The sequence below is a fragment of the Cibotium barometz genome, chromosome 4, assembly GCF_041138505.1.
Source record: "Cibotium barometz isolate CiBa-2024 chromosome 4, ASM4113850v1, whole genome shotgun sequence".
In the NCBI taxonomy this organism is placed as follows: Eukaryota; Viridiplantae; Streptophyta; class Polypodiopsida; order Cyatheales; family Cibotiaceae; genus Cibotium; species Cibotium barometz.
In genome coordinates, this window is record NC_141049.1 from 25,009,177 (window position 1) to 25,035,868 (window position 26,692).

Here is a 26,692-nt window from a genome sequence, read left to right on the forward strand (position 1 = left end):
ATAACTTTAGTAAGACTCAAACAACATTATTGTTTGTGGTTTTTATGATTTATACAAAAGCAAAAAACAACACACTTTGGGTTTTCACGTAAAAAAGCAAAGATGCTGAAAACAACAAAATAAATTATAAAATGACTGGCTTGTTTCCCTCCATGCCATGTTTAGTCAAAACTTCACCAAAGCTGAACATGTTGATTTGAAACATGTAAGGAAGGAGGTGAGTGCTCAAAGAAGAAGGAAGAAGCAAGAATTCTTCCTTGATAGTTGCGCCAAAAATGTTATAGCTCGTACCTACCCCCTCAAGAACTCTATCTCATTCAATTAAGAATGGAAATAAGTAACAACCATCATGGTGGGGATACTTACCTTGCTTCCAAGCTTGGGTTCTCCATCACCTCCAAGCTTCACCAACGTGGTAATAGCTAGATCCAATCTCCCAAGCCTCCCTCTTTTATGTCCTGCTTACAAGATTGCTTGAACACAATGAACCCACTGATTAACTAATGCCAAACTAGTCTATGTATAGTACCTAGGGTTGATGTGGGGCGGCCATGTCAGCCAACCCACAACTTGGTCCAAAATGACGAACTGACCACATCATCTCACTAGGACCATATTAGACTGCAACATCCCGACTGTTTGGACGCTCAAATGGCCCCCGTAGCCTGAGAACATTGTGTTCTCAATTTGTTGTGTCCAACACTCCTCTAATGTGGTCATATAGCTTGCACAAGCGTGCATTCTACTTGGTAGAGTGCCAAATCTACATATCTCCCAACTATCTAGCCATACAATGTCCAAACTGGGAACTACATCAAGGTGCTCACCACATTGGCTACTCCTCATAAAAGGAGACTTCCAAAATAGAAGTTATGTTTAACTCATTGTTTATACTAAGGTTCTTGTATTTAATTTCCTTCAAGCCTATGTATATGCTTATGTTTGTTGAACACGTGTATGGGTTAATTTTCACTAAGTGGTACAAAGGTCCTGACAGTGGTATCAGAGCTTAAGACCACTTTCAAGTGACAGTTATATAATTGGAAGCTTAAGTACATTGGCTCTACAAGGCTTTGTATGGGGTGTAAAGGTTAAATCCAATGGTTAATGCCAAAAATCAAAGCCTAAAGTCTTACAAAGCTTTCAAAACCTCTTAAACTCCTGCAAAACCACCTAAGTTTTCAAGAAAATCATGCCTTCTTCATGAAAAGTTTTTGCACAACTCTACATCTTTTCCAGATGGATGCACTCACATCGGGACATGAAGGGTTTTCTTCTACCCTCAGAACAAGGCGTCTCATCGCTAATCATCTCCTTCCTCATTGGATAGTAGAAGTCGGCGATCCGCGCTTCCTCACATAAAGCGTTGGTGGCAATATTCACATTAAAGGCTTGTTTTTATTTAGACGATTAAGATTTTATTAGAATATTAATATTTTAAAGCTTTAAGCCTTAAACATTAAAGGCTTATTATAAGACCTTACTCAAAAGGTCTACAAAGTCTTAAACATTAAAGGCTTATCATAAGACCTTACTCAAAAGGTTTACAAAGCTTAAACAAAGGCTTTCAACACTAAAAAACAAAGGCTTTCAACAGTAAAAAACAAAGGCTCAAGGCATCAACAAAATCCTTATATACAAATGATGTTTTTGTAGAGAAATTGGTACAAGAAAATTTCATAGGGAAAATTCAGTTAATTCTAAAATTTTTAAAAAAGGGGAAGAATTCCATTGACAAAAAAAAAGAGTCACTTTCCCCATTCATCCCTTATCATACCAAGCCCATATAAGTTTCAGAGGGAACTGGACCCTCCATCTCAAACTTATGTTCTTAATGAGTCTTTTATATAGAGTTAATCTGGTGGTATGGGACACTTAGATTGATTTCATGTGAATACACGAGACACATTTATATCTCTTATCTTTGTACTATAACAAGTGTTTGTATGTGGAATGTGCCTTTGTGGTATGGGACACTTAGACTTGTTTCACATATGATTGATTAGATTTTGAGGATACCTATCTTTTGAAATATAAAATCGTGTCTTTCCACATTTATCACGAAGTCATATGCTCATACAAATAGGCAACTGACAACAGTTGCAACCCAAGCAAGAGGGAATGTTACGAATTGTCCATCCATGAGTTTATTAGAGACATTATGTTTTTATTTCTTGACGGGGATGCCCACATGAACTGTGCCAATGGGCATATATATTAAATTGATACTAGCTAAATGATCAGTGGTGGATGGATTTCCATGCTTGGGTGGACTCTCATGTGATTATGCTGACATGTTGGTTATTTGGTATTGTAAATTTATTATGTTGTGCCTATTTCTCATGATCTCGTTGGGATTGATTGATGTGACTTCAATTGTTTGCTTAACTAACATGGGTTATGATTGTGACTTTTAGGTTATGAGCTATGCACCAGGGTATCGACAAAGTTGTCACACAATGCGAGGGTACCGATTGAGGTGTCGCATGGATGATGGATTGAACAGTGCTGTGAAGACTAAGATCTGAATATTATAATATTTTGTGAACATGTGATGGCATTTGAGTATTTAATTAATATGCTATTTGTATAGCCCTGCATTATTATAATGTGCGTGTGTGCACAAGTTGATTTACATCACTAGGTCCATGTGTACATAGTGGTTATGCAAATATTATTATTTTTATTGATACATTGGAATATTGAACAAATGTTATTTTTGTTGTAAAGAAAGCCCAAACTTAGAAAAGATGCTATTTATGGCTCCAAGGACTAATTTTATGATATGGTTTGTGGGGGGTGGAGCCACACATGCCTTTGGGGGTGGGAGGGGGATTGCACCCAATCTTGTGTAATGGTTATGTTTAACTATCTATATATTATTCATACTAAGGTTCTTGTATTTAATTTGCTTCATGCCTATGTATACGCTTATGGGTTAATTTTCACTAAGTGGAATAAAGGTCCTGATCTCTCTCACATTGTCTATTCTTATCCTTGCCTCCTTCCATGTCCCCCTTTAGTTTTATTTTACTCTTATCTGTCTTCATCTCTCATTATCTCTTGTGCTCAATGCCTCCTTCCATATCCCCTTGCCACCATGTCACTTTGGCTCTCACCCGAGCCCCTCTCAAACCCATGAGATTGAGAGAGAGAGAGAGAGAGAGGGGGGTATTAACGTCGGTAGAGGGAGAAAGAGAGTTCTATTAACATCTATGATCAACCGTGAGACCTTGAAACCCCTTCATGAGAGAGAGAGAGAGAGAGGGGGACACTTTCATTCATGAGAAATGGGCGGGGAGATTGCCCTCTTTTGGGCTCAAAGCTGGGGTTTAGGGTCTAGTATATACTCCTTGGTCTGGCACCAATTGAAACGAATCATAAAACCACTTGAAATGAAATTTCTGAGCGAACTGCAGCTCTCTCTAGGCTTTCCCAGACCGCGTGTTGAGACAATCACCAGTATTTTCTGCGCAAATAGGCCCACTGCAGGATCACCCCTATGAGCGTTTTAGCTTAAGCGACCCCCTCATTTCAAATTTATTCCTATTTCATCTTAGTATGAAGGAATTGGAGCCATGGTAACAGGAAGCCATGAGGAGGCTGCTGCCTGCTGTGGCCACCTTGGCCAGGCCAAAGAGTAGCTTCGGAGCAAACACATCCCCTCCAATAGCACTTTGCTCCACTACTACTACTACCGGACATCACGATGGTAGCTGCTTCTTGCTTCAAGTTGTTCCTAAGCAATGGTTTTCTTTTTTTTGTGTGTGTGTGTGTGTGTGTGTGTGAGAGAGAGAGAGAGAGAGAGAGAGAGAGAGAGAGGGGAGGGGGGGGGAGGGAGAGAGAGATTAACGTCATCCAAAGGGTCTATGAGACCAAAAGGTGATACAACACTGCCATGGAAAGAAAAAAACCGAAAGAAAACAACTGTTGCCACTGCCTGTGGTATAAGTGCATGGCATTGTATGAGAGGGAGTGACGGTGATACTATCCTTGGCCAGTACAGATCTGATGGCTGAAAAGATGTCTGTCCTCTATGATGGGAGTCTGCCATGGCGTCGGAGAGCATCGTGATGCTCGAGGCCTTGCAGAACCAAGGCACACAGAAGCAGCGTTCAGCCTTGTGGACTCCAGCATGGGCCATCAGGGCCACATGGGCGTCTAACAGGGCCAGAGGAGCACTGGGCATCAGCCCAGAAGCTTTCAGTAGGAAGGCCGATAATTAGACACCCAAGCTCCCCACTTATCATCATCATAGTCTCCTTCCGTCACGTCTGCACAAGTGGTCTACAGGTGACCTTGAAAAGTAGGAAAACTGATTTAGCCAACGTTTGCATCTGGACTGAGCGTTTTCTCTTCAACTTGGGTTAAGATCAGAGTGTTGATCACCTTTTGTACTCAATTGTGTATACTACAAGTTTAATGTAGGATTACTACTTGTGTATGATTATGTGTTTGCAAGACTTTCTGCTGTACTTCTCTCTCTGCGTACACTTCATAATACAAATAGTCATACATTTGGTATCGAAGTTTAGGATTGGCAACAGTTTTCTTTCCGATCATTGCTTGCCTTTTTAGGGAAGCAGCCCATAAAGTCAGGAGAGCATACTCAGCTTTGTGAATAGTCAGATTTGTGATAGTAGAGCCTTGCTTCAGCTAGAATTCTGCAGAAGCGGTTCTACTGTGCAAAATAGGGTTTAATATAAATGTCGAGATCTGCCTGTTTTCGGGCAAAATTATATTCTCCAGGAACCCATGTGTTGTTGTCTTAACTAGTGTAGAATCAGGAGAGCATAGTGAGAGCATAGTTAGGTATTGGGGAAAGTGAACTTTGGGTTCCCTTTGCTTGTTGCCCCTTCTCTTCATCATGTTCATGGAGGCACGCATCTGCACTGGTTGGCGTAAGTGATTAGTTAGCTGTCCTCAGTCCCCAGATGGAGGCCTTTGCACTTAGTGTGCCGTATCCAATTGCGGTCTCAACCCTGGCAGGCATACACAAAGAAAGTCCACAACAGTGTTGCTATGACCACGGCATGAGGGACATTTGGGAGATTGCCATGCACCTTCTTGTGAGGATTCTTAGAGCCATCCACGAGGGATGGTCTCGTGATTGCCATGACCATTGTCATAAGGAACAATCTCACGGTCGGATGATTACAGTCTGGAGCGGCATCACAAGAGCATGCATCATCACTCTCAGGGCAGTCATTGCTAGTGACAAAAGGGCATTGATTTTTCCAAGATACAACTGAGGAACTGTTAAGGTCCCACCTGGTAAGCGCAATTTTAGTACGGGAGTGCTGCACTGCACCAAGCAGCTAGCAGCAAATGGTTTGTTTTCAGCCAGGGGATTGTCTCCTATGTTTGGCTTCCCCAATGATGGCTGTGAGTGTGAAGGTATGGTTTAGTGTGGAGTGGTCTCGCTGAAAGCCTACTTGGCCAATGGCTCGAACCCCTTGTTGCGTGGCCCAATCACATAGAAATGCCTGAGATGACCAACCATGATGGTCCAGTAGATCTGGGTCTCCCCCTTGTCACTTGTGAATGGGTATAATAGAGAAGAGATTTCTTAGAGTGCTTGCTGAAATTTGCAGAAATGATGAAGGAGAGATAGAGAGATGGAGACAACACACGACACACCTGATTGGGTCCCAACCACCCGCTTAAGGCCCCCAAACTGTTTGCCAGGTGTATTTGCTTATGTATTGCAAGATGTAAATGAAGTACAAGATTGACTTCCTTTCTGTCCGCTAAATAGTGAACAAAAACACCTTGGGCACTGTTTTTGGGATGAATGGAATGTCTCTTTTGGGGCTGATTTGGGGCACCTTTAGGGCTGCGTCTTCTCTCTGTATATACCCTGCTGCTGCTGCAGCTCTCTGGTCGGCCTGTATGCTGCATTTTCTTGCTGCTGTAGGCCGCTTATGTGCTGTGCGTTTTGCTCCAGAGGTGGCCTTCTTGATGAGCTGCGTTTTAGGGTTACAGGATGGTTGGACAACCTTCTATGCTCTCCTTTAGATGATGAAGATATGGTTGATTTCTATGCTCCCCTTATGCAAGCTATTCAAGGGTCAATTGCCTCTTCTTGCTTGGGCTGACCCTGGAGTTTACAGGTTGCAAGATCATTTATGCCCTTGGATGGCTGCTTATGACATCCCCTCTTGCTTAACTTGTTGGTAGGATCTGGACTGCTTTCAGATAATCTGCCAACAATGATGGATACTGCTCAAAGAAGTCCTCGTCCAACCACACGGCTTCGTGGGTCCCCCGGTCTTTGAACTTGGTCTTCTTCCGACCGGTACCATGCTTGGATCGGTGCAACACCACTTATTCCAGCTCTAGGATCTGTGCATCATTGATGATGTCCGGTTGTTGTCATTTAGGATCTTCGAAGGAGGAATACCCTGAAACAACTTCAACTAGCTAACATGGAAAACATCATGCATAGACCAATTGTCAAGTAGCTGAAGCTTCAAGGAGATGTCATTAATCTTTTTAACAATGGGAAAGGGACCGAAACTTCGAAAAGATAACTTTTGACAACACTTGCTCACTTGTTTCATGATCTGAAGAGATACCCAAGCCCTTGCTTTGAGTGACACGTCTCGACGATGTTTGTTAGCTTGGCAGGTGTACGCCTCTTGAGCTTTGGCTTGATTGACTCCACTATGTCCGAATAGGACTCCACTACCTGATAGACCTCGGGTACCTACAAAAATGATCTCAACAATAGAGACTGAAAAGGATGCTTGAAAGCGGCCTCATAAGGGGCTTGCCAATGGAAGAAGAATAGAAGTCATTAAGCACTACTTTAACCAAAGGCAAAAATTGCTCCCACTTACTCAAACTTGTTTAATTGATCAACAATGGTCAAACACTAAATGTTATGACTACCTGCATAGGGAGGGAGAGTAGTGATGAAGTCCATCGATATATCTTGAAAAGGTCCTTCTCGAATAGGCAAGGGCTTAACTTTCTGGCAAATCTCACACTTGGACACATAGTCAAAGACATCTCGCCTCATCTTAAGCCAGTAAAAATGCCGCTCAAGCTTCTCCAAGGTGCTAGTCATTCCCCGATGACCATTGGTGATTATCCTAGGTTCTGTCAGTCTACTAATGTTGTGAAAGTGCTAACAAAGAGAGATGTGCAAAGGAAGAATTGCAAACACATTCACACCCAACATAATACTTGTATTATATACAATGAAAGAATGTACAATTGATGGTTCAACATACAAAGAATTATCTAATTGTCGATCTCAGCCCAAGTTGCATATGAACATAACTGTTCAGGGGCAAATGCTGGTTGTGCTAGATCCTTCTCCTCGCTTCTCCACTTGCTTGTGAACTTGTGAGCTGAAGAGCTCTGAGTGCAAATTAGTCGATATTGAAACATGGGCTGGAGGCACCCCATTACAGGGTCATTAGTCCAAGTCATTGCCTGGTAGGCTATATTATTCAGGTTTGATTAACTTTACAGCCCAATTAAACCTTATTATAATGACCCTTACTGTTCACATGTGGGCACCTAGCCACTCGCCCAAATCTGCTGCACACGACCTGGGGCACTTGCTCAAAATTGCCCATGCTGGTGTGCAACCTGCTTCTCCCCAATTTGCATGGAGCTACTTTACCAGTGTCAAGGGCAGCCTGTTCTAGCACTTAGATTTGTCACAAAATGTGTCCATTGCACATAGAAACATTGCAAGAAGAATCAATTAATCCTCTTGGTGGTCTAGTACCTCTGCTTGTTGTAGCATATGCCAAGCTAGGACCGTGTGAAACAATGAGGCCTTCTTTATACCTGAGTTTAGTGAGTCTTTAGCAATCCTTTGAATCGCATACATGAACTGAAAGATGTAGTCGAGATGACACCAGATGGGGTCCCAAATTACCCATTGAGGGCCCCCCCCTCCCCCAACAAGAAGCAGGAGTATTTGCTTTATTTCTTATGGAGAACTGAATACAAGTTGAACTGTGTCCACACGATTGAGTGGACAAACTGATTGACTGACCGCTAGACACAAGGACAAGGGACCAAACACTGGGCAGAAGTGTGCATAAGCTGTAGGTGACTGTGAAGCTATCTTCGAAGAGAATACACCGGCCTGAGACTTGTAGGCATATGCTCACTTATGGTAGTGCTATGTGTGAACAGGGCTTAACCAAGGGCACTTTTTTCCCATGTGTTTTTTCCCCTTGGATATCAAGTGTGAAAGGACACTATACATATAATATTTTGATGTGGCACACATGCAGGGGTTGACTTGCATTTTGTGGCTACCACACTTTTGGCTCTCTCTCTCTCTCTCTCTCTCTCTCTCTCTCTCTCTCTCTCTCCCTCTCATTTTCTGTGTGTGAGCTTCTCTATCCTGCACCTAACCCTAATGTGCAGGTTTGTGTGTGAGTGTGTGAGTCCAACACCAACAATTGGTATCAGAGCTTTAGTCCAGGGCCTGCAGTTGACTGTGGAATACCATCGGAAATTGACGTTCCGGCCGTTTCTTGGTTTTCGCCGCCCAGCCAGCTGCTGTCGCTCAGCCCGGCCGGCTTCATTAGTGGCTAGCTCTTCGCCGCCGCCGCTCCGCCCAGCTCTACCGGCGGCGCGAGTGCGCAGCCAGCCACCTCCGCCCAGCTCTCTCGGTGGCGCGAGTGCGCAGCCAGCCACCGTCGCCCAGCTCTCTCGGTGGCGCGAGTGCGCAGCCAGCCACCGCCGCCCAGCTCCTCCGGCGGCGCGAGTGCGCAGACAACCGCCTCCACCCGCTACCGCCACCTCCGCCTAGCCCGTCGGCTCTGTGCGCCACCGCCTCCACGTTCGTCGACTCTGTGTGCTCCGGCGGCTCTGCCTCCCCGTCGACTCTGCAGCTCCGGCGGCTCCTTGCCACGACATCTTCACCTGCGCCTTTGCACGCCTGGTTGCTGGTACTGAAACGGCCTATGCCACTCTTCTCCACGTGTGCTCCCCAATTGACGCCTGCAACACAAGCCTATGCCATCCGTACTGCACTCGCCTGCAGGTACTTTTCATCTGAGTAAAAAAATGCATTAAAAGATACAAATTTTGCAGACACTTTTGTGCAGGCCAAATTCAAAGAAAAATTGCAGGTGGTACAAGGTTCAGGCAATTTGGGGGATTTCTCAATTTGAGGCCAAATTGAAAAATTGGACATGTTGCTTTGCTTGCAATTTGGGGGTTTTCCAAATTGAGGTCAAAATCAGCAAATTGAGCTTCTTTCAGTTGCAAAAAATTGGGGCTTTTGTGAAAATTGACAAATTAAATGCACATTGCACTTTTGAAGCGATTGGAGTGCATAAAAATTGGGGCTTTTCAGATTGGAGCATGTAATTGGGCATTACAGCTGTGATTTGTTGCATATGTATACACATTGTGTGTAATTGGACAATTTGGTGCAGGTTTACACTTGCTTCGGTTTGCAGGCAAACATTTGCACATGACATTTGGTTGCCTGGCAGTGCACATTGGTGTTTGGTTTGCTTGCAGGTATATTTTGTTGACATGGCACAAAATGCTACAGATGTATTTGGTGTGCTCACCCAGGAGGACAAGTTGGATGGATCTAACTACTCCCTTTGGAGTTTCATGATCCGTAATTTGCTGGTAGCCAAAGGGCTTTGGGGCATCGTGTGTGGTGATGACACACGCCCACTTACCATACAGCCAGCCACGCCTCAAAGGGGAGGTAGCTCCTGATGTAGAACCTGCTCCCACACAAGAGCAGAGATGGGACTCAAGAGATGCACAGGCCATGTCATTGATAGCCCTTTCAGTGAAAAGGACTATTATTCCGCACATTCGTTCTTGCAAGACATCGAAGCTTGCATGGGACACATTGGAAGCAATGTATCAGGTACGCAACGAGGCAAGAGTTGCCTACTTGAAGAGGCAATTGGATCTTCTTTCTATGGATGTGGGTGACTCCATGGCAGATCATCTCTCACCAAAGTGAAAGATTTGCAGGAATAATTGCTCAACATTGATGAGGTTATCCCAGATAGACAGATGGTCACCAACACTCTTCATTCTTTACCACCTTCCTACTTGGGCTTTCACACCTCTCTCAACCTCTCAATGAGAGGAGGTGGTGATCCCGTCACTTTTGAAGAGCTGGTGGGTTTACTCTTGCAGGAAGAGCAAACAAGAGCAAACTTATCGAGCAACCGTGGTGGAGACAAGGCATTTACAGCCAAGGATAAGGGTAAAGCAAAGAGCTTTAAACATGGGGGACAACAGTCTAGCAAGGCTGGTTATGGATAGCCCTCTTCTGGTGGTGAAAAGTCTGACAAAGGGGATGCAAACAAGCCCAAAAAGAAGGGCAAATGTCACTACTGCCATAAGCCTGGACACTACATCAGTGAATGTAGGAAGCGGATTGCAAAAGAGAAAAGGAAAGAAGCAGGCAATGCAGTAGCAGACTCTTCTGATGACAAAGCACAGCAATCAGCTAATGTAATCTAGGAAGAGTACACTTTTTTGGTCACATGCACTAGTGGCACACCAAGTGCTTCAGACAATGATGTCTTGCATTGCATCTGACAGACAAAATGTATCATGGTATTTTGATAGTGGTGCTTCAAGCCACATCACTTCATGCAAAGATGTATTTCAGTACTTGGTTTATGCTTTAAATGGCTGCACTGTATCATGTGCAGATCATACTACATATCCAGTAAAGGGAATTGGCAATGTCATACTTATTGCAGCCAATGGTGCCAATATTTGTATGAAAAATGTATTGTATGTTCCAGGGATAAAGAAAAATCTGCTCTCCGTCTCAGCCATAAACGACCAAGGTTTAAAGGTTGAATTTGAAGATGGGAAGTGTTTGGTAAAAGACCCATCAAAGGGTATGAAATAGTCACTTCTGGAAAACGATAGAAAGGCTTGTATAAGCTGGACAGCTATGACAAGCGTACTTAAGGTGCCGAATATTCGTTATCCGAAGTATAATCATGTTTGTAAGCTTCCGCATGTTACGGTAACATGGCATCTAAGTAAATCCATCTGTCCTGACTGTTAGAGACTGATCTTAGTATAGGCTCATCCTTGATGGGAGCATCCCTGGCTGTATCCATGTTTAATGGGTGTAAATCTACGCGATGAGTTTTCTATGGGACTCCAATCTTGTGATGTGAAATCTACAGCCCAAAATGGTGCTCCAGGGCTGTTGGTCCAAGTTCTGAGTGAAAAGAAGGCTTTGCCTCGCCAACTTCCAAGCTTGATAGTGATGCATATATCTCACATCTGCTGCTTGTTTCATGAGGAATTTAGGGCCTCAGAACACAACTCATATTTATGTGTATTCCCTCGCTGCTTTCACTTTTTTGTCCCTTAAATGTGAAACTGTCTTTTTGCAGCCCTTGATAACTTGTGTGGAGACCATGACCTTCGTCTTGCCAAGGTTAACATGCAAGTCTCATTCCTTACAGAAAAAGTGTATCGCGTCCAAGTGTCCTTGCAATCCTTATGCTCTGTGTGACGAGAGCGCTACATCATTTGCATCAAGGTAGGATCAAAACATACGTACGGATCCAATCCGTAGTGTACATCCGTACCGTATGGGGATCCGTACGTACGGATCGATCCGCATGTATGGATCGATCGTACGTTTTTTTTTTGGGGTTTCGCCTGCTATAAACGTTTCGCCGTTTTGTCCTTCTGTGCGGCGTGCCTGCGTCTTGCGTCTGGACTCTGGAGGCCGTACGACCTCAACCTTCCGGTAAGGGCCAGCCGCCATGCTCTCTCTCCTCTACAATCGCACTCTCTCTCTGTTCGCTACTGTCGCCGCCACCTTCTCCCTGGGCCGCCCCTTGCTCACCGCCGCCACAGTTCGCCTCTGCCCTCACCGCCCCTGTTCGCTTCGCGCCTCTGTGCGTAGCCGCCCTCTCTGTTCGCCACCACTGGCGCCCAGTACGGCTGGCAATATGCTGGCCCGTCCCCCTTTCCCCACCCACCCTTGCTCAATCCCCCAAGGCAGCAACATAACTCTCTCTCTCTCTCTCTCTCTCTCTCTCTCTCTCTCTCTCAGAGCCTTAGCCCACCATCTGTGGACCGTGCACTGAGCTCTCAGCCTCTCTCTCCTTCAAGTCTCTCTCTCTCTCTCTCTCTCTCTCTCTCTCTCTCTCTCTCTCTCAAGTTTTATATGTCAATGGACTGAAATTTTATGTAGGTGGTTGAAATTTTTGAGATTTTATGTATTTTTATGTATTTTTACCAATGGTACGTATTTTTACGTACCTTAAAATTTTTCCCTGTACCAAACAACGTACAGTACGTACGGATCTGTACAGTACATAACGTTTGGTACCACCTTGATTTGCATAGAATAGAATAGAGAATGGCCCTTCATCTGACAAGGTGAACATCACGTCCCATTTCTTAGAGAGAGTATATTGCATCCAAGTGTCTTTGCAACCCTTATGCTGTGTGTGACAATAGTGCTACAGCTACAGAAAGAGAGTAATGCATCTAAGGGTCTCTGCAATCCATCTGCAATGTGGGACAAAAGTGCTACAACATGCATAGATAAGAATAGAGAACCGTTTGAGCTACAGTGGAGCCCTTGCCACTGAGTCTTATCAATGAAATCTGCCAAGTCATCTATATAGAGACCAAAAAAATGTCGGGAGGAGAGAGGACAACCTTGCTTTACCCCAATCATGCTTCATATTGGCTATGAGTATCTGCACTGCATGTACACAACCCATATAGTGTGATTGTGACCCAAATGACGTCATCTTCTCAACTGACCAATCAATCCGGCTGGTGGGACCGCATGGAAAGCCTTGCGAAAATCCACAAAGCAGCAATATAACTTATCTCCTCGATGCTTGGCTTCCTCAATGACGGCCTGAAGTGTGAAGATGTGGTCCAATGTGGAGTGATCTTGACAAAAGCCTGCCTGGCCCATGGCAAGGATCCCTTGTCTCTTTGGGCCATCACTAAGCTGCTGATCCAGATATCTTCTCCATGAGATGGCATAACATAATGGTTCTGTAGTTTTGTCGGTTCATTGGGTTCCCTGCCTCATGAACGAGTGGAAATGCTTGGCTATGATTGGAGGGTTGTGCAACTGTTGGTAAACAACTCCGATTGTAGGCTTTCATGATCTTTTGCCTTGCCATTCTTGAATCTCCGGATAGTTTGGGTCATGGGCTGAGTCTATAGAAGAGCAGATGTGGTGGGTCGAGTTGTATTCGAGACATCCATTGGGGGACTGATTCGCTGCATTGAGGAGTGTGTTTGTGTAGGTTTGCCATATAGCTGGGTGAGTGAGGGGGAGAGGCTGATGTTTCCTCTAGGAAGCGAAGCCAAAGTTCTTTGGAGTTAAAACTGTAGAAAATTTCTGACTGGTTCTTGCGTCTAATGAGACACCTCTGCTCGTTTGTTTGGTTGGCTTGTGGGTGGTGAAGGCTAAATTCTTTATTCCATTTCAGACACAATATCTTATGTTCGTCATCATACCATCCATTCTGAAGGGTAGTGCCTTTTGGGGCTTTGTTTGTGGACTTTGGAAAGGTTTTTTAGGCTGCGGTGTGGAGTGGATGGCTAAGAAGAAAAGCTTATTTTGTGAGTGTGTAAAGGGTTTAGATTGGGGCCAATAGGGTAGATAAGTTAAGGCTGTAGAGAAGGTCGTGCTCCTGACAGGTGATACTGATGGTGACACTTTGGGTAGTGAGTTGTGGGAGCTTTTAAGGTTGAGAGGAAGGTGGAAATGGTCAGCTCTTAGCATGAGTAGGAGCACATGGAACATAGGGGTATTGGAAATCAAGGAGGGGGAACCAATGAAGTAATCCACAACGCAACTCCCATCACTTCTGTATGGATGGCAATGTCAGAATATGCAGCGGAAATGATATCCAAACTTGGGTAGACAAGAGCAAGTAGACTGCAGAAAATAATCAGCACAAGAAACACAGAGAGATGTGTGTAAACTCTTCTCTATACACAAGATCCCGGAAATACTGAATGAGAAAGTGGAGGAGGATGAGGGGCAATATATACAAACCCATGAGGGCAGTCGGCCAGCTCTAGAAAGTGCCCACGACTGAGTAAAATCCCACGACTGCTGAATATAGCAGTCGGTCAGCTCCAGATGCCTACGCCTGAGCAAATCAAGTCGGCCAGCACTCCTACAGCCCACGACTGATACAGATGCAGTCGGCCAGCTTCAGAGTGCTCCTGGCATCAACTGGCAGCCCTCCAGCCACTAGAAAAAAATGGAAAAAATAGGGAAAAAAATACGGGGAGTGTGGAAAAATGATATACGGGCGGGCACACCCACAACAGAGGCCCTGGTGTATACAAATAGACAGGAGATGACTTCTAACACCCCCTCTCAGCTCCTGGCTGTGAAACCAACTCCAGGGAGCTGGAGTGCCGCCTGAGCGTAGCCTGAGGTAGAGACTTCGTGAAGAGGTCCGCCGCATTGTCCTCCGTCGAACAATAAAGTAGCAAGATGTCACCCGCCAAGATCTTCTCACGTACAAAGTGATACTGTATCTCTATATGCTTGGTCCGGGCATGGAAAACCGGGTTCCGAGCAATAGCTATACAACTCTGGTTATCACACTGGATGACTGTGGGCTCCCTCTGTGGAAACCCCATCTCGCCTAGGAGCCTCCGCAGCCATACAACCTCACAAGCAGCACCACAAGCAGCCCGATACTCTGCCTCTGTCGAAGAAAGGGCAATAGTTGGCTGCTTCTTGCTGCTCCAAGAAACTGCTCCTGAGCTGAGGGTAAAAGTGTATCCTGAAGTAGACCTCCTCGTGTCTGGATCTCCTCCCCAATCTGAGTCACTCCAACCTTGGAGCTTGACTCCATTCCCTCCTGTGTAAAAGAGTCCCAGATCCTTCGTACTCTGCAGATACCGCAAGATCTGCAATCCTGCGTCCCAATGAGTCTTCAATGGCGTATGCATAAAAGAGCTCAACAGCCCCACGGAGAAGCTCAAGTCCAATCTGGTGTTCAGCAACCAGATCAATGAACCAACCAACTTTCGGTACTGCGAGGCATCAACTGGCTCACAAGGATCTGTAACGGTTAACTTTGTGTTCGGGTCCATCGGCGAAGTAATAGGCTTGCAGTTCTCCATCCCAAAGGCCTCAAGCAACTCATGAACATACCGCTGCTGAGAGACGAAAAACCCCCTCTGGGTCTGCCAGATCTCCAATCCCAAGAAGAAGTGGAGTAAGCCTAAGTCGGTCATCTCAAACTCCTTTGACAAGGCAGCCTTCGTCACTCCAATGTGCTCCACATGACCGCCGGTGAGAATGAGATCATCCACGTAAAGGATGATAAGTGTGACCATGCCGCGTTCCCGAAAGAGATACAGGTTCGGATCTGCAACCGATCTCTGAAATCCAGTCCGAATAAAGAAGGAATCAATCTTCTGATTCCAAGCCCTCGGAGCCTGCTTAAGACCATACAAGGCCTTACGTAACCTGTAAACCATCCCTTCCGATCCTGGAACAATAAAGCCTGGAGGCTGCTCAACGTACACCTCCTCCTGCAGGTCACCATTAAGGAACGCCGATTTTACATCCATCTGGTACACGGGCCACCTCTGAGAAGAAGCAAGGGCAAGAACGGTCCGAATCGTGGTCATCCGCGCTGTTGGTGCAAAGGTATCCTCGTAGTCGATGCCTGGCCGCTGAGCATAACCCTTAGCCACAAGCCTGGCTTTGTGTTTGTCCACCGACCCATCAGCCGCGTACTTGGTCTTAAAGACCCATTTGACACCAATGACCGACTGCTTCGACGGCCTCGGTACCAACTCCCAAGTGTTGTTCTTGTCGATGGCGTCAAGTTCCACCTGCATGGCTTCCCTCCAAGTATCCTGTGAAAGGGCTTCCTTTACGGAAGTGGGCTCTTTATCCCGCATGATACGAGACATAAGAGCATAGTTCACCTGAAGAAGCTCCGTCGTGTTGCTTTTATCTCGGACTCGATGTGATCTTCGAGGGCCGTCCTCTGTGGTCCACTCGGAGGGTAGCTCCGTGACACCTGACTCCCGAAGGGTGTCTAACAACCACCTAGGTACTCGAACAGATCGTGGAGCCTCCTGTGGTCGCGGGGGCTCAACTCCAGCTGCGGGCTCAACCTCCTGTGATGACTGAGGTGAATCAACTGGAGTGGTAGACTGGGAATCATCATCAGACTCTGGATCTCCAAGAAGTGGCGGCTCCTCGACAGTGGATGCTGGAACATGCTCGTCAAAGACCACATCCCGGCTGACAACAATCTCGTTCCTCTCTGGATCATACAACCTGTATCCCTTGGAAAGAGAGTTATACCCCACAAATACCAGCTTGCGGGACTTGGAGTCAAGCTTCCCCCTCTGCTTCTTCGGAATATGTACATACGCGTCACTCCCAAAGACACAGAAGTGCGAGACATCGGGTTTCCTGCCAAAATATGCCTCAAATGGAGTCATATGGGGTACAGAAGTCGTCGGAGAGCGGTTAATGGTATGGACAGCTGTTGCCACAGCCTCACCCCAAAGTGGACGAGGAAGATCACGATGCTCCAGCATGGTCCTCGCCATCTCTACCACAGTCCTGTTCTTACGTTCAACAACTCCATTCTCCGAAGGCGATCCAGTATTGGCCAATTCCCTCTTGATGCCATGATCTGCACAAAACCGGAAAAATACAGTCGAGGAGAATTCACCTCCTTTGTCAGCCCTGAGAGTCTTGACCTGAAATCCAGACTCTTTCTCCACCATCACGTGCCAATCCTTGAACCGAGCAAAAGCCTGGTCCTTCCTCGTCGATAATAACTCTCCTTCCTCAGCTTCCGGCCTTGGCACCCCTTTGATAATAAAATCAGCAAGATCATATGACTCCAAAACTGACTCCATCATGACCTTCCACATGCTGTAATTGGACCCGTCCAACTGCCGATCCACTGGGAACGTGGGGAGAGTCGGAATCTTCACGTGCTTCTCAGCCATCTCGAGTAAATCTGCCATCTCGGAGAGTAACCTGAAAGGGTGGGTGGGTGGGAAAAATCTGAAAATCAAGAAATATGCAAGTGGCTGTCCAGCCCCTCTGCCCGCCTTCCTCTTGCACCTTCACTTCCCGTTCAGCCCGGAACAGTCCACCGATCAGCAACCTGTTGCTCCCCCTCTTGCTCAGAAAAACGCCCAAGATCTCCTAGAGCCTAGGGCTCTGATACCATGTCAGAATATGCAGCGGAAATGATATCCAAACTTTGGGTAGACAAGAGCAAGTAGACTGCAGAAAATAATCAGCACAAGAAACACAGAGAGATGTGTGTAAACTCTTCTCTATACACAAGATCCCGGAAATACTGAATGAGAAAGTGGAGGAGGATGAGGGGCAATATATACAAACCCATGAGGGCAGTCGGCCAGCTCTAGAAAGTGCCCACGACTGAGTAAAATCCCACGACTGCTGAATATAGCAGTCGGCCAGCTCCAGATGCCTACGCCTGAGCAAATCAAGTCGGCCAGCACTCCTACAGCCCACGACTGATACAGATGCAGTCGGCCAGCTTCAGAGTGCTCCTGGCATCAATTGGCAGCCCTCCAGCCACTAGAAAAAAATGGGAAAAATAGGGAAAAAAATACGGGGAGTGTGGAAAAATGATATACGGGCAGGCACACCCACAACAGAGGCCCTGGTGTATACAAATAGACAGGAGATGACTTCTAACAGGCAAGTAGGGCTTGAAGTCGTGTGCGAACATTTCACTTCATTAATTATGAGTTAGAAAAAGTCACTTGCCTCGCAGTTGTCGGGGCAATCAAATCACCCAACAACAGGATGCCTCCCTGTTGGGAGAACTACACAATGTTTGCAAACAAGGGGGCATATGGAGATTTACCGCCTTTGCAGCAAGTCTCGTGCAAAGGCTGATGCCTCGGGCGGGAGATAACACGCTGCAATATGCTTGATGTGAAAGCCCCTTTGCTCAAGTAGGTCGTAACTATTTGGCCCTCCTAGCTCTATTTCACATGATGGAACTGTTGCCTAGATAGGTGGAAGAAGGCATGAGGACAGGGACCGAAAGGTTTGCTAAAAAAAAAAAACACCAGTCTTGGTCAAAAAGCAGAGAAAAGCAAGAAGTCAAATTGGGTTGACTGCTAGCCAGGGGCACCATTGGCAAGGGGAGATTGAGCCGGCTGAAAAAGCAAAAAGCGGCTTTCTCAAAAAGCAGCTCTAGGGCCAAAAAGTAGCTCTAGGGCTTGAAGCCAGAAAAAGCAAAGCACAAGAACTTTAGAAAAACTGGTCAAATTTGAGTAATTTTTATTGTATAAAGTATTTCACCATGAAAAAGCAAAGGCAAAAAGGCAAAAGCAAAAGCTTAGCTTTTTGGCAAAAAGTAGGGCCTTCACACAGGTATAAAAGAAGCATGAACCTTTCCCACTTCTCATGTACAATCAAGGTGTGGCCATCATCTTTGGAGTAGCAAAGGTCTACACAAACAAGGCTTGGAACTCTTCATCGTCTTCTTGGGGGAGAACTCCATCTCTACAGCCGCCTCCAACACTTGCTTGTGCCCCGCTTGGAGCTGTTGTACTAGATTAATCGCCGCCACCTGAGCTATCTCCACCAACACTGTAACCAACCGGCTGCAACTGTCCTCTGCTATTGCTACTGCTGGTCGCTCCTATTGCCTGCGCCGCCAACTTCAGCATTGCCACTTGCATCGCCTGAAGCCACCTACTGCTGCTATTGTTGTTGTGTCAGTCGCAAACCACCCGTCTGCGAGCTATGTTGCTTGTGCTAGTCAACCAGCGTCGCCTATTGTACCTTTTGGCTGCACTATCTACCAGCGCTACCCGGTTGCGTGTCTTCTGGCTGTATTGTATTGCTTGCCAGCGCCACCATACAGTAGTGCCATCATCTTCGCCAGACTTAGCACCTTCTGCCTTTTGAATCACCTGAGCTGAGAGCACCTACTATCATCGCCAACTTGTGCCTCCTCCTTGCCATTTGCAGAGCAGCATTGTCCATTATTGGCTAACGCCCGCGCCAATCCCAGAGTTGCATGCTGCCCTACTTGTGCTGCCTACAAAGAACTTGAGTGTTACCTGACAGCACCACCATCGCCTTCTGGCTAAAACCACCTATTTGTTGTGGACTGCTCCTACTCCGGATTGGGCATTGAGTTTACTATTGGTCGTCATATTCTTCGACATTTGCACGCATCCCCTTGTCTACCTAGTGTACAAGCTAAGGATTCATTGGACTTGGACTTGGATTTGGACTCGGATCTGGTACTAGCCCGATGAGAGATTCTTGTGGGTCATCCCCGTGGTGTGTTTGGCATCAAAGATCTCGTGCCTTGACATCGACTTCGCCTTTGGATATTCTTTATCGACATATTTGTTTGATCTTGTACGCATTGATTGTATTGATCCTGGCTTGATAAGCTTGTGGATTGTTCTTGAATAAATTCTTGAAAGGGGGCAGGGCCTGTTCCCCGTTCAGTGTGTGTGTGTGTGTACTGTGCAAAGCTCCCTAATCTCTTCTCTCTCTCTCTCCCCCTCTCTCTATATCTTTATCTCTTGGATATGTGGTTGAATCTGTCACGGCACGCCCCATTGGGCTTACAGTGGTATCAGAGTAGGATTTCTCTTGAGGAATCTTTCTCAGGGTGATAGAGGCATGTCGAGAGTAGAGGGCAACCAAGGGCCTAATGAAGGGAACAACTATGAGGCCGATCTAGGACTTCAGGATGGGAGCCAAGGCCGTCGATCCATTACTCATGAGACCGCGGCCATGTCTTCAGCAGAGTACCAAGACTTTCAGTAGTTCAGACGATTTCTTAGAGACGAAGAATTCCTTGCTTGGAGAGCCAAGAAGGAATAGGACCATAGAAGGGCTCAAATGTTTGAAGATCTCATTAAGGATCGAGCCATCAAAACCGAAGGAGTTGAAGTTGCCAAAGCCTATCTTTGGGCCAAAGGAGTCACCATTTGTGGAGGAGACAGGGAGGCTATCCCTAGGCTTGCTCTCTTGGATGCAGCATCTTCGGGTCAAGTAAGGGTAAGGAAGGCAAGGGAGCCTTCATGAATAGGCAAAGTGGGCTTCCAACCGAGAGAGAAGAGTGTTAAGTTTGATGCTTTTCATGGAAAGCGGGTTACACAAAAAGCATTATCTTTTGTTAAGCAGTTCGATGCCGCCTTTGGAGGAGAGGACTTCTCCGAAAAGTCTAAACTTCATATGGTTCGCATACATTTGAAGGATGCTGCTGCCTTGAATTGGTGGCTAAATGTAACACGGGGAAGCTCTGGGAGTCTTCTTTCAGCCCTAAACACCACTTAGAACATGATGATGCAAAAAATGCAGACAGAAGGGAGAGTAGAGAGAGAGAGAGAGCTGGAAATTCAGTATATTCCTATGGTACAAAAAGGTACTCAGTCCACAGCCCTAGGTTGCCTTGAAGAAAAGGTGATAAACACCCAAAAGTCTAGTCCCTACTTGGACCCTAATGATCCACCCCGTAAAGGAATGAATGAATCAAACTATGAGCACACTTTGCTATTTATAGGGTTCTTGGACACTTGGTATACTGGCCGACTGCTGGTTGGCCTGTCAAATATGCATTAAATGCTCTTCAGCGCTGCCTGACTGGATCTCTTCCCTTGTTATGATGCGCTTGCAGCCGCCCTGTCCTCTGGTTCAGCACCGACCACCTCTGTGAGCAGCCGACAACCTTCTTCTCTGCTAACGCACTGACAGGACATCCTCTTCATGCCCTCCGAGCCTTGCTCCAAGTCCACATTGTGCACTTCTGTATCGTGTGCTCCAAATCCCTAGCTCTAATGGTCTTTTTCTGGTTACCTCTGCTGCAGAGTCTCTGAGAATGTCCATGACATCTTCATGCTCATGACACTAAAAGTGGTACAAGAAGGGACCGAGCCAAAGACATGGACTGGCTTCAAGGCTATGTTCAACAAGAAGTTTCTACCTGCAAATTTTGAAGCAGATGTGCAGAAAGAGTGGGATGAGGTAAAGCAGAAAGTTGGTGAGAATGTGGCATCTTATCTTAACAACTTTTCAGTTGTTTCTTTGAAGTTTACTTCATATACCCATATTCCACTGCTAATGGAAATGTGAAAGTTGGTGAATGGACTACAACCAAAGCTTATGCAAGCAGTTTATATGGCTGGTCCAAAAACTTTGAAGGCTAATCTTGAAGGGAAACAACATAAAGAACTAGATTAGAACTTGATTGTGGAACTGGTGCAGCGTGTATAAGGAGGGAACACTTTGCTGGAGGAGTCAGGAGGCTGTCGGCAAGTATATGGAGGAGATGCTTCTGTCGACTATAGCTTTTATGGATTTATTTTCCATGGACTTGGCCAACAGCAGGTCAGCCAATCCAAGAGGTGGTCCAAGGCCTATTTAAGGCACCCATAGCTCATCGTTTTGATTATTCAGTCTAGCATTGGGCTGGATTACTAGATTAGGATTAAGATAAGGTTACACAAAACTGGGTTGACTGCGAGCTGGGTGCACCACTGGCAAGGGGAGACAAAGCTGGACGAGAAAGAAAAAAGCCGCTTTCTCAAAAAGCAGCTCGAGGACCAAAAAGCAAGGCCTTGAAGCCAGAAAAAGCAAAGCACAAGAACTTTAGAAAAGTCGGGCAAATTTGAGTAATATTTTTTGTATAAAGTATTTTATTATTAAAAAGCAAAAGGGAAAAGCAAAGGCAAAAAGGTAAAAGAAAAAGCTTAGCTTTTTGGCAAAAAGCAGGACCCTCACATAGGTATAAAAGAAGCATGAACCTTCCCCGCTTCTCATGTACAATCAAGGTGTGTCCATCATCTTTGGAGTAGCAAAGATCTACATGAAAAAAGGCTTAGAACTCTTCATCGTCTTCTTGGGAGAGCTCCATCTGTACGGCTGCCTCCAACACCTGCTTGTGCGCCACCTGGAGCTGTTGTACCAGATTAATCGCCACCAGTGCCTGGCTGTGGCTGTCCTCTGCTATCGCTACTGCTGGTCGCCCGTGTTGCCTGCGCCGCCAGCTTCAGCACTGCCACTTCTGTGGCCTGAAGCCACCTGCTGTTGTTATGCCGGTCGCCAACCACCTGTCTGCCAGCGGCGCTGCCTACCCAGCCAACCAGCGTCGCCTACTGTACCTTTTGGCCGCGCTGTCTACCAGTGTTGCTTGGTTGCCTGTCTTTTGGCCGTACTGTATTGGTTGCCAGCGCCGCCATACAGTAGTACTGCCTGCCTGCTGAATCATCTGAGTCGATAACACCTACTGTCATCGCCAACCTGTGCCTGCTGGCTGCCATTTGCAGAGTAGCATCGTCCATTACTGGCTGATGCCCGCGCCAATCCTAGAGTTGCTTGCTACCAGTTGTGCCGCCTACAGAGAACCTGAGTGTTACCTAATAGCACCACCATCACCTTCTGGCTAAAACCACCTATTTGTGCGGCCTCTCTTTGTGGACTGCTCCTACTCCGGATTGGGCATTGAGTTTACTACTGGTCATCATATTCTTCGACATCTGCACACATCCCCTTGTGTACCTGGTGTACAAGCTAAGGATTCGTTGGACTTGGATCTGGTACTAGTCCGGTGAGAGATTCTTGTCGGTCATCCCCGTGGTGTGCTCGGCATCAGAGATCTCGTGCCTCGACATCGACTTCGACTTGGATATCCTCCATTGACATATTTGTTTGATCTTGTATGCGTTGATTGTATTGATCCTGGCTTGATAAGCCGGGCTTACATAGGTCTTGGTGTTTTTTAATGCCACCCTTTTGTAAGAAGGCTACCCATGGTTCTTGGTCCTTGAACTTGAGGAGGAGGGACTGTTCCCTTGCCATGTCCTTCGCTGCTTGCCATGCATTGACGAATGGCGTTCTCGTGATGCCTACTTGTCTAAATAGTGTCTCTCTGTTCACTTTGGGTGATGCCCCTTTGGGGAGGCCAGTGATCATCACAGCCCTTGGTTGCCTGTGTTTATCCTCTTCCAATGTTGTCATCACGATGGCATGTTGGTTGTGTGTGGCCGGTTTCTGTTTCTCCATCCATTTGGAAGTTGGAACTTGGCAATGGAGGTCCTTTTTGGCCACTTCCACCCATTTGGAGGTGGCCTTGATGTCCTTTCTCAGTTTGGCACTTTTTCTTGGATCTCCTCCTTCATGGCCATCTTCGTCACCTCAAATCTTGTCAAAGGTCCTTTGTGATCGCTTGGCAGAGCCTCGTATTCCCTGCAGTGGTGGGCAGAGGGGAAGAGGAAATGGAGAGGAGCTCAGGCCATGGTGGTGCGCAGCAGCACGTACAGGGCAGCACAAGGAGGTTTGGGCAGTGATCAGCTGGGAAATGTGGCAGTGGGTGTAGGACGGCACACAGCATATGTGTGTGTGTGGGGGGGGGGAGAGAGAGAGAGAGAGAGAGTCTTTCTGACCATATTGTAATATATTTCTCCCTTTTTTGCAGGAGAGGCCATGGGAGATCTCGATCATAGGAGAGCTGTTAAGTCAAAAATTTGTCAAGCATTAGAACACAAAGAGGAGAAAGTGGCATTGAATCAACTGCGCCAGTTGTTCAACCTAAAAAACATTTCACTGTTGGACTGTAACCAAGTACTCCAGGCATGTTGGTTGCATGCCAACGCAAAGGTGATCCTTTTCTGAAATGAAAAAAACTTAATTTTTATTTTGTATGAGATCAAACATATACAATGTGAGTTGTGCTGCCCATTAGCTCCATATTTGTCCTTTGTATCTAGTGTAACTCCAAGTGTTGATCTCTCGAACTTACTGTGTATTTACGGATGTCGGTCTTCTTACACATTAGTTTTGCAGGAGATCAGGGGATTTACAGGTACTTGCATTGTGAGGACGACTACCTTGCTGGTTGCATGAAGCTGGGCCGGTGCCGAGTGGCCCTACGTGGAGGCATGCATCCACTCTCACTTGGAGGGCCTTTAGGTCCGGAGAGATTGCCACTACTCCTGTGGGTCTTATGTCTTGTCCACACTGGTTTGCAGCACTTAGCTTTTGGCCTAAGAAGCTGCTTGGACACCTGTATAACTCACAAATCCAATTGGGTTTCATCTTTATCCGGGACAATGCATTGATTGTTTGTCCTAAGACCTAAATGTGATGGCAATGATGACTTGTCCTAGGACTGGAGCTTGTTGATGGGATTGACATTGCATCCGGAAAATCTGTCAACAGTGTCAGGTTTGCTTGAAAAGCTTGACTTCTGTCCTTGGAGGGTGTTTTGCTCTAGGATCGAAAACTTCTGCCTTATGCAGGAACTCAGCCTGGGCCTCATTTGAACAACTGAAGGAAGCGATGCCATAGACTTTGGTATCCAATGGATTGTCTGGTCCAATACGGTGGAAGGTGGATGTGTTTAGAAACGTTGAGAAACTGGTCATTCTTTTTGTACCTGGTGGGTTGCCTCGTACATGCGCTTGGTGTTTTGTCAGTCATGTTTAGTACAGACTTGTAACTCATTTATATGATTAGCTACAGGCCAATAAGAACTAGTAGATAATTTCACAATTTCAAAACTAGTCTGTTTGGACTATCTTCGGAGGATAAAACTTAACACAAGGAGAACCAACTTTTCCTGTCACATGCGCACCAGAGATGAGAAGAACATGTGGAATGCTAGTTTCGCCTTGGATGGCGACTGGGAGAGATATATTCTTTGTAATGGAGAATGTATGATTGTTGCAGTCCACCACTGGCTTAAACTTGCAAAACCCCTTCATGCCCAAATTTATGTGTGCATCTATCAAAGGTGCGACGACAGAATCACGCATGAATTCTTGTCACGTGCACTCCGCAGTCGGGTGCCACGTGGACATACTAATCACCATTATGTGTGAGTTTTGGATTATGATGTGCAGTGTGCCCCGTTGTGAGCCCTCGTCTAGGGACATGGCCAATCGCCAGTGTGTGAACCCTGCAGAGTTTTGTAACCTAGTTAGGATTGATGTATGTGTTGGAAATAAGTGCACACTAGGTGTACTATTTCTCTAAGTCTAGTTTCAGTTGAGTCTTTGTGTCTTGAGTCTAGTGCCATGTGGCACCTCTACATTTATCCCATAAGTGAGTCTACTCAATCTTGTACTTCTCACCTATAAATTGTAGGTGTCACATCAATGAATAGATCAATCTTGTGTCTTGTCTACACTCATCTCAAGGTATGTCTAAGCTTTGTGTTTCCTTTTAGTCTTGCTCTCATTTCAGTTTCAGTTTTAGCTTTGTCTTTCCCCCATTTTTCCTACATGGTATCAGAGCAGGTTTATCCTGGCTCCCTTCAACCCACCATAGCCTCAGCTCACTGACTATCTACTCGTTGCTCTTGCTTTCCACAGTCCATGGCAGCTCAAGTACTGACTCAGCCGTTGCCATTCCTAGTTGTAAGCGACAGCCTGCAGTTGCTTAGTTCAGAACAGGCCGCCGCCTTTGCTGTTGGCCGTCCAAATGCATGCCACAGCGAAGCTCGCTTCTGCGCCGTCTCTCTCCTCTTCATCTCCTTCACCTCCCATGTCTCGTTCTTCTTCTGTCTCTCTGCCTCGCTTCGCAGGCTTGAAAACCTACCCTGTTTCTACACAGACGCCATATTTTGCTTCTTCTTTCTCTGCGCGTCGTTTCAGCCATGGCCCTGCTTTTGCTGTTGCAGCCCGTCATATCAGTCAGCTGCGCTATCTTCTCCTGTCTCTGCTCGGCCTGTTGATTCTGCTCCAGCGTGCAACTCCAGATCTGCGCCAACAACTGCCCGTCTTCTCCTTCTTGCTGCTGCGGGGGTTCATCATGAAGCTGCCGCCTCTCTACTTGAGCTTACCGGACTGCACATGCAGCAGCTACCCCCGCACTCTCTTCTTCATCAACATGTCTTCTCAAGTCGTGGACCTCCTGGATATTCAACTCATGCAACAACTCGTCATTTTTGGATCTCTGGTCTTCTCGACATCAGCTCGACACCTCCTTTTGTGAAGGTAAACTCCAATGCTGATTTTGGACCTGATTTGCAACATCTGTGCAAAAGGCATTTTCCCTTTGTTATTTTCCATTTCCTCTTCATCTTCACATGTGGGTTAGCTGTCCATTGGACCAGCCAGACCTGCAGCAGCAAATTTAAAGCAGAAATCAAGTGTATGTTGTGTTCTATTTTCAGTCTACTCTCCATCTCTTGAAAAAAAATAAAAAAAAATAAAAAAAAATCTCGATACTGAATTTCATTTACTTCTCTATCTTGTACGGGATTAGACACTGCCCTTGCATTTCAGCAAGTGGTAAGACCTTCCCTTCATCTATCTGTCTCTTATGTACGGGATTAGACACTGCCAAATATGGTAAGACCTTCCCATCTCTCTCATATTTGTCTATGCTTTCATGCTATCTACCACCATTGATCACCAATGATGTAGATCATGGGGTAATATCATGTTTATTTGTCTACATGGACTTATCTTAGTCCCTATCCAAGAGGCACCCCTGCATTACCCACTCTAGCAGGAGGATTGACCTTGAGGAGGGATTATCTATCTAGGTCCATCTCTCTGTCTATCTACAATCAGTCAGTCTCTCTGTCTGTGTGTCTACCCTGTGTGTCTATCCTGTCACATGTCTTTGACACTCTATCTATCGGTCTATATGCCTCTCTTTTGTGGATTAGCTACCCACATTCTCTTGGCATTTTTCTGTCTATGT

General features: G+C 46.0%; 1 protein-coding gene across 1 annotated transcript in view; it reads left to right on the forward strand.

The window, feature by feature from the left end:
• Positions 1-3,208: 3,208 nt before the first annotated feature.
• The window catches only part of LOC147639078 (Tetratricopeptide repeat (TPR)-like superfamily protein), a 58,379-nt gene continuing 34,895 nt past the window's right edge, over positions 3,209-26,692 (forward strand). Inside the window, exons 1-2 of the mRNA XM_086787230.1 lie at positions 3,209-3,712; positions 23,457-23,638. Coding sequence (XP_086643356.1) covers positions 3,595-3,712; positions 23,457-23,638 — 300 coding nt within the window. The 5' untranslated portion in view covers positions 3,209-3,594. The remainder of the gene's footprint in view (positions 3,713-23,456; positions 23,639-26,692) is intronic.